Source organism: Fundulus heteroclitus, unplaced genomic scaffold (assembly GCF_011125445.2).
Source record: "Fundulus heteroclitus isolate FHET01 unplaced genomic scaffold, MU-UCD_Fhet_4.1 scaffold_60, whole genome shotgun sequence".
In the NCBI taxonomy this organism is placed as follows: Eukaryota; Metazoa; Chordata; class Actinopteri; order Cyprinodontiformes; family Fundulidae; genus Fundulus; species Fundulus heteroclitus.
In genome coordinates, this window is record NW_023397033.1 from 124,988 (window position 1) to 137,674 (window position 12,687).

Here is a 12,687-nt window from a genome sequence, read left to right on the forward strand (position 1 = left end):
ACATACAAATGGTTTTAAAAATACTTACCTGTACACTGTGACTTTCTCATGCATTGTTTACACTTCAATTGTTTACTTTTAAATCACTGCTGCACCTTATATTGTAATTTAAATTGACTGTAATTTACAAGCTGTATTCTTGCACAAATTGCCCTCTGCACAATCAATTCTGCATATACAAATGTTTTTTAAAAATACACACTTGTACACTGTGACTTCTCCTGATTTGTTTGCATTTCAATTGTCTACTTCAAATCACTGCTGCACCTTATACTGTAATTTATTTTACTGCAATTTACAAGCTGTATGCAACAGAATTTTGTTCTGTACGCACTCTGTGCATACAAACTGACAAATAAAGTTTTCTAATTCTCTCTAAGTCTATCTATCTATCTATCCATATTATATTATAGCGTTACTTTTCGAATAAGTCTGATCCATATCTGAACTATGGATCTTTGCAAATGTTCTTGCCATTACTTCTACTTTTTATTCATTTGTTAATGCTGTTCCTTCTTCATGTTTTAGAACTGGATATGTTCTCTCTGATCTATTTCCCTTCATTTTCTTAATCATTCCCCATACCTCAGCTATAGAAGTTGTTCTGCCTATTGAATCACAAAAATCTCTCCATTTTGTCTTCTTTGCCTTCTAAATAACTTTCCTTGCTTCTGCTTGATCTTTTTTATATTCAATTAAATTTTTTAAATTATGTGTTCTTTTCAAAACTCTAAAAGCTATCCTCCCATTTCAAGTCTCTGCTCCGCTTAGAAAAAACACAGGATGTGACGTCACTTCCGGTGATGTGCCCAAATATGGGCATAATGGCCGCCCTGTTCACAGTTCTGGATGGCAGAGCTCTCGATGATGAGAGCTGTAAACTGATCACAAACTTCATAAATTTGTTAAAATTCAACGGTTTGCTCTAAAATTCTGAAAATATTCATGAATGTCCAAGAGTGTTTTATCTAACCACACGATTTTTTTTGATGGTCATTAAAAAAATGGATTTAGAGAAAAAAAATATTAAACTTTATAATCTTGTATCATTAATTTTTAAAATCTTGTAAATTGGTCAAAATCGCCTGGATTTTTACCAAACTGAAAGACATGGTTATTCTGGCTGTGCTTTACAGATAGAGGCCATTTTTATAGGGATTGACCAATATTTGTAGCCTCGTGAGACCATCCTGATCTCGCGAGGTTTCAAGGTTTCACTCGCAGATCAGTCTGGATACCCTCCGTTGAAGAAAATTTGGAGCCGTTCACCAAACGAACGTCCAATCAGCGTTGGCTTTGAGGCGGGTTGAGGTGTGACGCAACGGGAAGCGCGTCAGTTCAGTCTAAAGAACATGGCGGCTTCAGCCGATGAAACTAGCGTTAGCGCGGCTATCGAGCAAGTTTTATCGGAATTACAGAGTATTTCTCTGCTGAGCTAACGAGCCTTTACTTGCAGCAGCAAGAGTAGCTTGGCTTGTGGTTGTGTTTTCGTCGTCGCTCGTAACAGAGCGACGACGAATCTGATTGGTTTATTTGGCCCGTCTATCACCAACATAGGCCAATCAGCTAACCAGTATTTTCGCCCCTTCCCAAAATTACTTCAACGGAAGGTTTCCAGATGGATATGCGGAGCAAATCTATCTGGCGGAGTCAGGTAACAATATTTGTGGAAAATACATTGATTTCTCCATTTTACAAACTTTGAAAAAAACAGAGTGTGGCACTTTCAAACACTGGAATACATGCAGTGAGAGAATTGTTGCACCTTATTCAAGGAATACATCCTGAAAATCTGAGCTTGTTACACCACACAAGTGATTTTAGGTGAATTTTTGAAGTTTTCAAGTTTTTTTCCACACTTTTGGAAATAGGCCCCGCCCACTTGTTTCAATAAATACCATATTTAATACTTTAGTTAAGGGCAATGTCTGGAAGGGAATGAAGAAGGTTTTGTAAAAATCCGATCAGCCATTCTTGCGTAGTAGATTTCTTGACATGACAGCGCCCCCTAGTGATGGACGATCCTCAAATGTGGGTCACATGTGCAAAATCTTATTTGGACAATGGGTTATGAAGGACATGTCAAAATCTGTTATGGTTTTACAATAATCAGCAATTACATTTAGAGCTAGCTAGCTAACAATCACTTATTTTAGCGTTACTTTTCGAAAAAGTCAAAATTCAAAAATCCGCCGCGATAACTTTTTTTATTTGTCCATGACACGCTTATATATAAAGTTTTGCGCGGATTGCACAAAAAAATGTAGGAGGAGGTTAACAAGAAAGGTTTAACCTTTGTAGCCATGTAGCGCGAAAACTAGCTGGAAATTGAAGGGTGTGCCAATTCACTTTATTTTGCAGAATCATCCAATAAACAAAGTTACATCAAGTTTTTGAGTGTAGGACCAGTAGTTTGGTGGTTACAGGCGTAAACGCATTGTCCTTTGTTATAGCGCCCCCTAGTTGTTGAGGGGTCTGAATTTCTGGGTTTGAGTAGCGGTGCACATTCTGTACTTGGATACCTGATTCAATTGATTCGTTACAAATCCGCATAAAGCTGCTCCTGTCCTCGGACTCCCCGGCTCGTTGGTCGGAGATTCTGTTCGTTGATGCCAAACGTGGATGGAATTCTAAACAATAATAACTGAATTCCCAAGTTCCAGCACTTTTATTGAGAAACAGAGCAGCGATCACATAGATGGAAAGTAATCACACCCCACAGTGCTGCTGCAGTCTGCATCTGCCCTGTCTCTGCCCTGTCTCGCTTTCGGCTCTCCCTAATACTGCACAGTGGCCTTGGCATGAAACAAAACAAAGACAGTCTATCCTAGACAATAATCATCCCGTACAGTATCTACGCAGCATTTGCAATCAGCGAACAATGGATTTCATACACAGATTTCATGTCTCCCAGCCTCCTATGTCTGAGTGGCGTGAGGCCAAAGTGACTTCAGAATAATATTTTTATAACATGTTCACATACTTGATTAGCAACTACTTTCTCAAGAATTTTAGATAGAAAAAGAGGATTAGACATAGGTCGGTAATTTATTAAGTAATCTTGATCAAGAGATGGTTTCTTAAGTAAAGGTTTAATAACAACTACTTTAAAAGCTGGTGGTACATATGCATTTAAGGATAGATTAATAATGTCTAAAATGGGGGCATTAATCAAAGGGAACACCTTAAATAACTTGCTTGGGATTGAGTCTAACATACAAGTTGAAGGTTTAGCGGAAGCTAAAATTTTAGATAGCTCAGAAAGCTCTACTGCATCTAAACAGTTCATACATCGATCAGGTTCTAAAGATTCCTCCAATGCTGCCTCACTTACTTAGGATGAGGTAATCATGTTTGGGAGGATAACAATGATTTTATTTTAATGGATTCAATTCTATTTTTGAATAATCCCATAAAGTCATTACTGCTTAGAGCTGAGGGAATGGATGAATCAACAGAGCTATGACTCTGGGTAAGTTTGGCAACTGTATTTTCTCCTGTAATAATGAAAAATATGCTGCTCTAACTTTGTGAAGGGTCATTTATCGTTTACTCTCTCCCCAAATGTTAAGGTAACTTGCACATGCCTTAGCTACCTCTGGAGGTTTCTGCACTATCATGCACATTGCATTTTGTAGTTTTGTGTGTTATGTAAATAGGCTCTTCCGCTGTTAATTTTTTTTCCCACTGTGCAATATTTTTTTACTCTGCTATGTACTTTTTAATCTTCTACTCTTAGTGTTTCTTTACAGCAAATTTTAAGTTAGACTAGTTTGTTATTTGTTTCTTCTTTTTCATTGCTAATAATTGTGAGTAACTGTCTGTGTGTATGCCACTGTCACACTCGAATTTCCCCATTGCATGACAATAAAGGAATTCTTATTCTCATCTACAGCTGATAGGAATCTATCTTTGTCAACTACTTATTTGCATTGTAATCGAAATTACAGTTTCAGTACAACTGTCCTTCACATACATTTGGGGCTCGGGGGGGGGGGGGGCTGGGCAGGGGAACGGTTGACTGATACCAAAAGAACGCAGCCTTTAGGCGCATTCCTTAACTGCCAAGGACCCAGCCTTGATGCGGTTTCCTTAGGGCGCTGCCTATAACTCTGGAAAGATAGGAGCCAGATTTGGGGACGGAGAGGGGAACAAAAGCATATTTCATACTTTATTCTTTATAGGGTACAGTTTGAGATATGAAAAAAAAATTTGCACAAGTAAAGCACATATGACGAGACAACGTTCCAGCAGAGGGTTACATTGGAGGCTTGGATGTCACATGTGAGTCCATGTAAAATTGTGTGTGAGTGTGTGCAATTTGTTCATGAACGCTTTCCAGAGGCCATTGTCCTTGATATGATGGAAAGTTGATCAACAGCGTCACACTTCTGAACGCATCCACGGGTGTCCACAGGGGGAGGGTGGAGGCAGCAGTTCTGGGCCCTTCCACCATAAAATCCAGGGGAGTTTTGATAAGGGGGGGGGGGAGGCAAACACAAAATGCACTTTTTGTTTTGAGAGCAAGCTGCACAAATTTTCTGTCAGCCTTGAAGTCTATGTCTCTGGGCTCCATGTGGAAAATCCAATATTCCGAATTTGTTGGGCTTTTCCGCTTTGAATTTTATCCCATCTCACCTCCGAGTTCAACCACCGCAGTCAGCCTGTGTTCCATCACACCCTGCTTGCAGCTCTGCTCATCCAGGTTACGGTTCTGCTTGTTCACAGCCTTTGTGAGCTCATCAAATGGGGCCGGCAGCCTGATCATGGCCATAATTGCCACCGGCATCCTCTGTAATTGTAGATACATCAGCTATCCTCCAAATCCAAATAGAAGAAATCCGAGTATCATGAAAGCAAACATGTATACGTCTTCAACGTCCTCGACTGACAAAATCGAAAAACACACCATTTTCCACCTGTTCCAAGAATCTAGGGTGTATCCCAAGAAGTGTGTCCCTTCAGGACAGGATGGGTCCCCTTTACTTTGCGTTCCCTTCGAAAAAAATTCATCAATTGCATTGAGAGACCAGCAGACCAGATCCATTGTTTCAGAATTTGGGTGATATGAAGAGAGGGCTCAGAAAGACAAGACAGCAAAAGCAGGGACAGCAGGGAGATAGGGAGCAGCAGCAGGAAAAAGTGACCGCCTCCACTGAGAGACAGAGCAGAATGTGCCCTTACTGTGCAGTGTCTTCTTGTAATTTTCAGTTTTAGATTTTTGCTCTTGTGTAAATCTGCATGCTTTGATTCATCATTAACTTTGCTGTTGGTATTCCTGAATTTCCTATTTGAGGGACAATAAGGGGCATCTCTACCTTATTCCATAATGATACAGATTTAAATGTCAAAATAGATTTTTCTCTTTTGAATCTTTCTCAGGTTTATTTTGCCTCTTTGGAAGAAGAGTCCTTCTCTAAAATCTGTAAAGTTGCCTGGACACTTTTCTGCACTTTGCGAAAGTGAAGCCTCTTCCAGAAGCTCTGTTGCATCTTACGTCCCCACTCCAGATCCTGGAGGAAAACCTATGTTAGGAAAAAAAATCAGAACAAAGAAAATAGTAGCATACCTGTACAAATTACTAGTTATCCAGATCATCGCAACGAAACAGGCTTGACTTGGAGGCAACTGGACTTTTTCTGAAAGTGTTTTGACATGTATCAAGGAGTTTCTGTAAATTTCGGTGGTTCACACTTGAGCAACCTGTAGTTAGAGTGGTTCTGTTCTTAAGCAGATGGAGGCCCATCGTTCTAGGCGCGTTCCAAGTCAGATGCAAATCAATGACCCACCCTTCACTGTCCTGGGTGGGTAAAGGCTATTGCTTGGTGTAAATTGAGTACTTGGTAATCTGAATCATGATGAGACTGCTTATGTAATCTCTTTAGAATGTGTTGGAGGACCAAACTGCACTAACCTGGCACACTAGATTGATTAAGTGTAGCCCTCTGCATTATGTACATTATCAATCTGGACTGCTCCCATCGAATATGTTTGGGGAAAGGAGGGACATTCAGTAGAACCTTCCCAGCTGATTGGGAGAAGCAACACTTAGTGCCCACATACCGAAGATTTGTTTTAACCAATCATGGTATCAGATAAAAATGTAAGCAGCAGTTACGATGGTCAAGGCACTTCTTGCTGTTCTTCTTTCAAAGAAGAAATCACAAGGTTCTCACACTCTGATATTGTTGAATGGAAGTTAAACATGGGACCTCTTGGCAAAGAGCACTCTGAGGATCTGTAAAAAATAGTTGTTGCTGTACGTGAAAATGGCCTAGGCTATAAGAATATTGCAAAGACTCTAAAACTGAGCTGCAGCACTGAGAACAACAGCACAGTGGTTGCATAGGACAGGTTCAGCTCAGGACAGCCCTTACCATAGTAGAGCATAAAGGTCCACACTACATAAAATATATCTGCAAGGCTGTCAGCTAGGGCTGGACGATATAGAAAAAAAGCTTATCGATAAAAAAAAATGCATATTGATTGATATTGACAATTATTGAAAATATTTAAAACCATATTTTATGTGCAGCTCTGCCTGGACATTTTATGATATTGCTAAATTATTTAATTTTAATAAAGAACACAAACACAGAATTCCAATTAAATCTTTTTTTAACCAACTTTTTTAACCATAACAGAATTTTTTTAAAGAAAAATAACTTAAGAGACCTGAGTTATGACAAACTGACTGACAAAGAATAAACTAAAGTAACCAGTAAAATGACCAAAATAAATATACCAAATAAATAAATAAAATAGCCTATTTAGGTGTGAATAGTACACTAGTTACTTCTCAGGTTTCATAATTGAGAGGCTGACGCAGGGCTGAGGTCTGAGGCTGTGGCGTGTAAGGACACAGATTGCAGCTCATTTTGCACTGATTCCATGCACTAGTTGCACAATTTAGGGAGCGCTGTTAGAGAAAAACTTGCGTCCCGGAACTTCATATTGCGGATCAAGAGTGGCGAGTAGTTGTTTGAAGCCAGATTTTTCAGCTGCAGACAACAGCAGCATATCCATCACTGTGAAGCACGTTACTGCATGCGTGATGTCCTTATGCCGCTTGGACGCTTTGTCATTTTATCACAAAGAAGGGAGCCCAGTTTAGCTGCTGTACCTGCTTTGTTTTGGAAGAAGTTCCAGAAAATTCTTAAGAAGACGCGGCGCTGCGGGTGTCGGCGGCTTACGTGATGAAACAAATTGGTTGCGTTACCAGACTTTGTTTTTACCGGTTCCTTGCAAGTTTTACAAATCACTGGGGTTTATTTCTGTCAGACTGGCGAACTAGTAAAACCCCGTTTTGGGACCGTTTCCTCCGCCGCTACTTGCTGCGACATATTCACATGCTCTGTGTTGTGGTTTGAGAGAGCGGTGCTTTATGACGGCGTGCCTGGGTCCGCGATTATGATTGGTTGAGAGGAAGTAGTGACTGTAGCATCAACTAATATGATAGGCTGAAAGGAAGGAAGGAAAACTCTCTATCGAACTTTTATCAACCCTATTTTTTTCTATCGCGCCACACGTCTATCGATCGATATATATTGTTATTGAATTGTCATCCAGCCCTACTGTCAGCCCAGAAGGAACTGTCTTCTAAAGATGATGCACACGAAACCCTGCAGTGTGCTGATGACAAGCAGACAAGAACATGGATTACTGCAAACATGTCCTGTGGCCTGATGAGACCAAGATAAATGTATTTATTTCAGATGGTGTAAAGTATGTGTGCTGACAACCAAGAGAGGATGACAAAGACAAGTGTGTCTTCCCTACAATCAACAAAGGTGAAGCTGTCATGGTTTGGGGGCTGTATGAGTGATGCTGGCTGTGGGGGTTACAGTTCATTGAAGGGACTATGAAGGAAGACTCGTACTGTGCATGATAACCTTCTTTCTGAAACTGGGCTGCAGGGCTATATTCCAACATGATAGAGCCACCAAACACAACTCCAGAATGACCACTGCCTTGCTAGAGAAACAGAGCAAAGATGGTGGACTGGCCAAGCATCCAGACCTAAACCCTATTATCTGTGGTATCCTCAAATGGAAGGTAGTGGAGTGTAGGGTCTCTCACATCCACCAGCAACATGTCATCATGGAGGAGTAGAAGAGAATTCAGGCAATCTGTGAAGCTCTAGTGAACTCCAGTCCAATGGAGGTAAGGCAGTGCTGAAAAATTATGGTGGACACACAAAATAATGGGCACAAATTGGACTCCTTTGCATAGTACATAGTTTTGTTGCCAGCTGTTTAGACATGAGTGACTGGGTGTGTTCATTTATATTATTAATGGTGATAATTTATTTAAGAGAAAAATAAGGGAGCTGGTTTGATATGATGTGGATATGATGATGTGGTCGACCGCGGGTTCGAATCCGACCCGCACCCCCCCCCCCTTCCTGTCACCCTACTGTAATAAAAAGCGAGCCACTAGAGCTAAAAAAAAAGTATTCTGGGATGAGCAGGTGAACAATGTGTCGCATTGATAATTGTGTTTAATAATTGTGTGTTTGTACCTTAAGCTGCTGCTTCACACGTTTACGGTCCCAGGATGATGCATTCTCTTGAATCACTTTGAGTATAGGGTGCCAGTCTTCAGAGATGTCTGATCCTTCAGTGACAGAAGCCAGGACTTTGACCCGCCGGTTGCTACCTTCGTTAATTGGTACCCCCCGGCCATACAAAGACTGCTTTCCCTCATCAGTAATAGGATTAAAATACAAGCTACAAAGGGACACAGATACATATAGGGCTGTCAATCACACATAATGTAAGACAGCAAAATACATTATACATTTATGCAGCTAAGTGACTGTTTTTTCAGAAAAGATAAAGCAGATCTACAAAGTCAGTTCTATCAAATCATACCGACAAATTGGTCAAAAAGGTTTTCTGTCAATGGATACCAAGCAGATTGCATCAACTCCTTGACTTGCAGCATTCACTCTTCCTGGGTGAGAATGTAGCGACAGTACACAGTCATTTCCTCAATGAGCAACATGAGGAATTCCTCATGTGGACAGTGGAAATAAAAATCTTTAACAGGAAGAAATCTCCAGCTTAAGTGAAAGGCCATCTGCCATGACCGACTGAGGGTTTGAGAAGACATAGCATACACACAAAAAGAACAAAGATGGACTGATTCAGGAGTACTTTTTATGTGAGAAAAAAGTTAAATTATAATGTCTGTATAAGATTCATTAGTAGCTTCATCTAGGAAATAAACACAGCTAAGCAGATAAGCTCACAGCCAGTTTTCAAGTCTAGAGGTTGTAAGAGAGCACATAGAGTTAGTTCCAGTAAAAGTTCAGACAAAAGCAATGTCTAGGACAGGGTTTCCCAAAGTGTGGTGCAGGGTGCGCGAGCTGCCACTAGGGGGTGCACAAGGCGAAAACTGTAATGGCGTCTGACCATGTATTCCCCTCCACACACACAATAAAGATGTGTAAATAAGCATTTCTTTGTAAAGCTAAAAAAACTGTTAATTTAATCAATAAATAAAAATGGATTGTAATGATCCTTATTAGACTTTATTTAGGGTGACCAAAGGTCCGTATTTCCCGGGACATGTCCGTATTTCACGTCCTGTCCCGGGCGTCCCGGGTTTTTTTTAGAAAGTGAGGAAATGTCCTGCTTTTTAAATTACCTTCATTGGACCATTAAATTGACAGGCACTAGGGCACTGCGCACGGCGCTGCGTGTGACGTAATCCCTGAGCCGCGTCAGTGCGGGCAGCCCTGTTCTTAATCAGAAGATAGATAGCGTGGATAACAATATCTATCGATCGATAGACGTGGGGCGTGATAGGAAAAAATAGGGTCGATAAAAAGTTCGATAGACTTTTTATCGACCCTATTTTAGACATTTAGCAATATCATAAAATGTCCAGGCAGAGCTGCACATAAAATATGGTTTTAAATATTTTCAATAATTATCGATATCGATCAATATGCCTTTTCTTTTTTGATCGATAACCTTTTTTTCTATATCGCACAGCCCTATGCCACATACATCTATATGCATGGAAACAGGGATTCCCCCCCCCCCCCCGCTGACATGTGTCCTGCTTTTCCCAAATGAAAATATGGTCACCCTACTTTATTGCTAAATGCTGTTGCACACTTACTGTTCCTTTAAATCAGATTACTTCGGGGTCATACCGGAAGAAATGTGTGGCTTCCAGGGAGAGGAGTCGTGATTCGGGGGACCGGCGGAGTGAAAGCTGTCCCGTCCTGTTCATCCTAAAATAAAGTGTTAGCAGTAAAACCTCGTCTGGTGCTTGGGTGTCATAACGTAACGATACAGTATTAACACGAAAATGTTAATAAACTGTATTAATTTAGAAGAAATCTTCTTCTACACTTCATTTTAAGATGAAAAATCCACAGTGCTGTATATGCGCATATGGCTTGTCGTCTCTGCTTCAATAATTCTCACAAATATGCTCAATAGGCTGAAATAAAGGGAACAGGTGAGACATCTAAGGTGAAAGTTAGTCATTAAAGAGGAGAGGAAGAGAGTGAGATAGAAATTGGAGGCAACAGAGGAGATAATCGCAACAGATCCGGGAGAAGAAAACGAGCGAGAATCAGAAAATGTCTCTTCCTCTCTCCTGGCTTTAGTCATTTACGTCAGCAGAGGAAACATTTAATTCAGGCCGAAAGTTTTATTTACGAGATTAAATTGAGTGACTCAGTCTCTATGGATCGCGCAGCGCCTACAAACAGCGCCACGCTGCTCATGGTGCCTCGACTTTGAACCGGTGACAAGCTCTGACACGCATGACACGCACACCGCTGTCGTTACCGCTGCTCCTGGGAAAAAAATAAATAAAAATGCTGCTCCTCGGGGGATTTCTTGACTATGCTCACGCACAGATCTGTAATACTTCTCATTGCAATTCAGACAGGTGCCGACTGCACCGTGCAGTTCATTTTATAGAGGCAGTTTTAGCGCATATTCAGACAGAAACGGGCTGGGGGAGCCGAGGTGTGTTGCCGTGGGCGTGTTTACCTGCTGAAGGTAACCGCTGCTAGAGTTATTGTTACTCTGTGCTGCTTCACCAGTTCTCGCTCGCTCGCTCGTCAATGGACAAAAATCAAACTGCTTTGTGTTTGTATTTTGCGGCGTAAATTGTGCGTCATACTGAGATTTAGAAGCTTTGTTACGACGTTTGTGTTGTAACTGCAACCATTTATATATATATATGTCCCGGCTGGGACATGGAAGAGGGTGCGTGGCTAAAAAAGTTTGGGAACCCCTGGTCTAGGAGATAAATCTGGATATAATAAGAGAACATGAAGTTGTTGACACCAGTAGTTCAGCTGTTGCCTCCTTCCAGGGTGGTGTCATAACTAAACAGGAAGTCAGCCCAGATGTGGCTACTATGAACAGAAAATAACAGAAAGAGAGCATAAAGTTAAAAGTTGAACCAATGGCAATAATGCAAAATTAGAGAGTATTTTGGGAGATCAGTGAGAGTGGTCATTATGTCCTCCAGCAACCTAAGCCCAGTCACTATAACTACAGAGGAAAATCTTAGCCACTCTAACTATAAGCTTTAAGAAAAAGCAAAGTTGTAAGCCTAGTCTTAATGGTAGACAGGTGTCTGTTTACACAATGTAACAACACAATGCAAGCGCCTGTCCATTGTCACTACATCCAGTTTACTTAAGTAGAAAATGTTTTAGCCAATCTGTCTATGATTTGATAGAACTGACTTTGTAAAGTACATTGGATGGTAATGTGTAAAACATGATTTTTAATCCATAAAAACATTTTATGCATAACTTTGGGTACTTAAAAAATGTGTGCCCAAAAGCATACACAAATACTGGAAAATTATGAATAAATAATAAATGTACACACACAACAACAAATTACACACAAAAACCACTCGATAAACATGGACAAAACTAAATTTCTGCACAGATCAGTTTACAACAGCACAACGGGTTTTGAGACTCATTTCATGTTTCAGATTCATGCATTCAAATAATGATAAAGTTGTCATTTAATTTTGTTTTGAGTCTAGTGTTATCTCCTCGTTTTTATACTTGAGCTGAAGCAGTGAGACATATTTTGGTGAATAAAAGAATACCTTGGTATTACTTATTTATAAGTTAGACCTATGTGTCGTGCAATCAAGCCATGAGAAAAAAATAAGACGTTGTAAGCAAGAAATTTGAGACTTTTAGGGGCAACAAGGAACTGCCCCACCCCACAGCAGGGTGCCGTTGCTATGAAGCCAAGATCCCACAGGCTTATCTTTCTCTTTTCCTGTGGACCCTTGAGGAAAGAGAACCCACTCTGGTGAGACCGAAAAACAAGCAGGGTTGGCCAAGCTGAGTACATCCCTGCCCTTTTCCAACATGGGAACGGAAGAGGTGATTGCCATGAAACAGGCTGTTTATGATATTTCTAAGCTGTGCGGGAAAAAAGCTGATCCAGGAGCGAGCCACACCTTCTGTGCATAGATCTATGTGCTACAGCCCCCGCAGTGCTGAGCCTCTTCATGGTTTTACTGTTTTGTTTTAAGGTTTGACCTAGTAAAAAAACTGGAGCTTGCAGGCTAGCTTCTGCTAGCATTATGGAAACCATGCCTTGCTGATGTGTTTTAACAGTTAAAACAAATTTTATTTCCATAAGGGTTCACATGATCCATTATACACCAATGGCATAT

The 12,687-nt window shown here is 40.6% G+C and overlaps 1 protein-coding gene across 1 annotated transcript in view; it reads right to left on the reverse strand.

The window, feature by feature from the left end:
- Positions 1-3,442: 3,442 nt before the first annotated feature.
- nlrx1 (NLR family member X1) overlaps positions 3,443-12,687 on the reverse strand; it is a gene marked incomplete in the record, with an annotated part of 121,738 nt that continues 112,493 nt past the window's right edge. Inside the window, 2 exon segments of the mRNA XM_036133296.1 lie at positions 3,443-5,525; positions 8,522-8,729. Of these exon segments, the coding sequence (XP_035989189.1) occupies positions 5,385-5,525; positions 8,522-8,729 (349 nt within the window).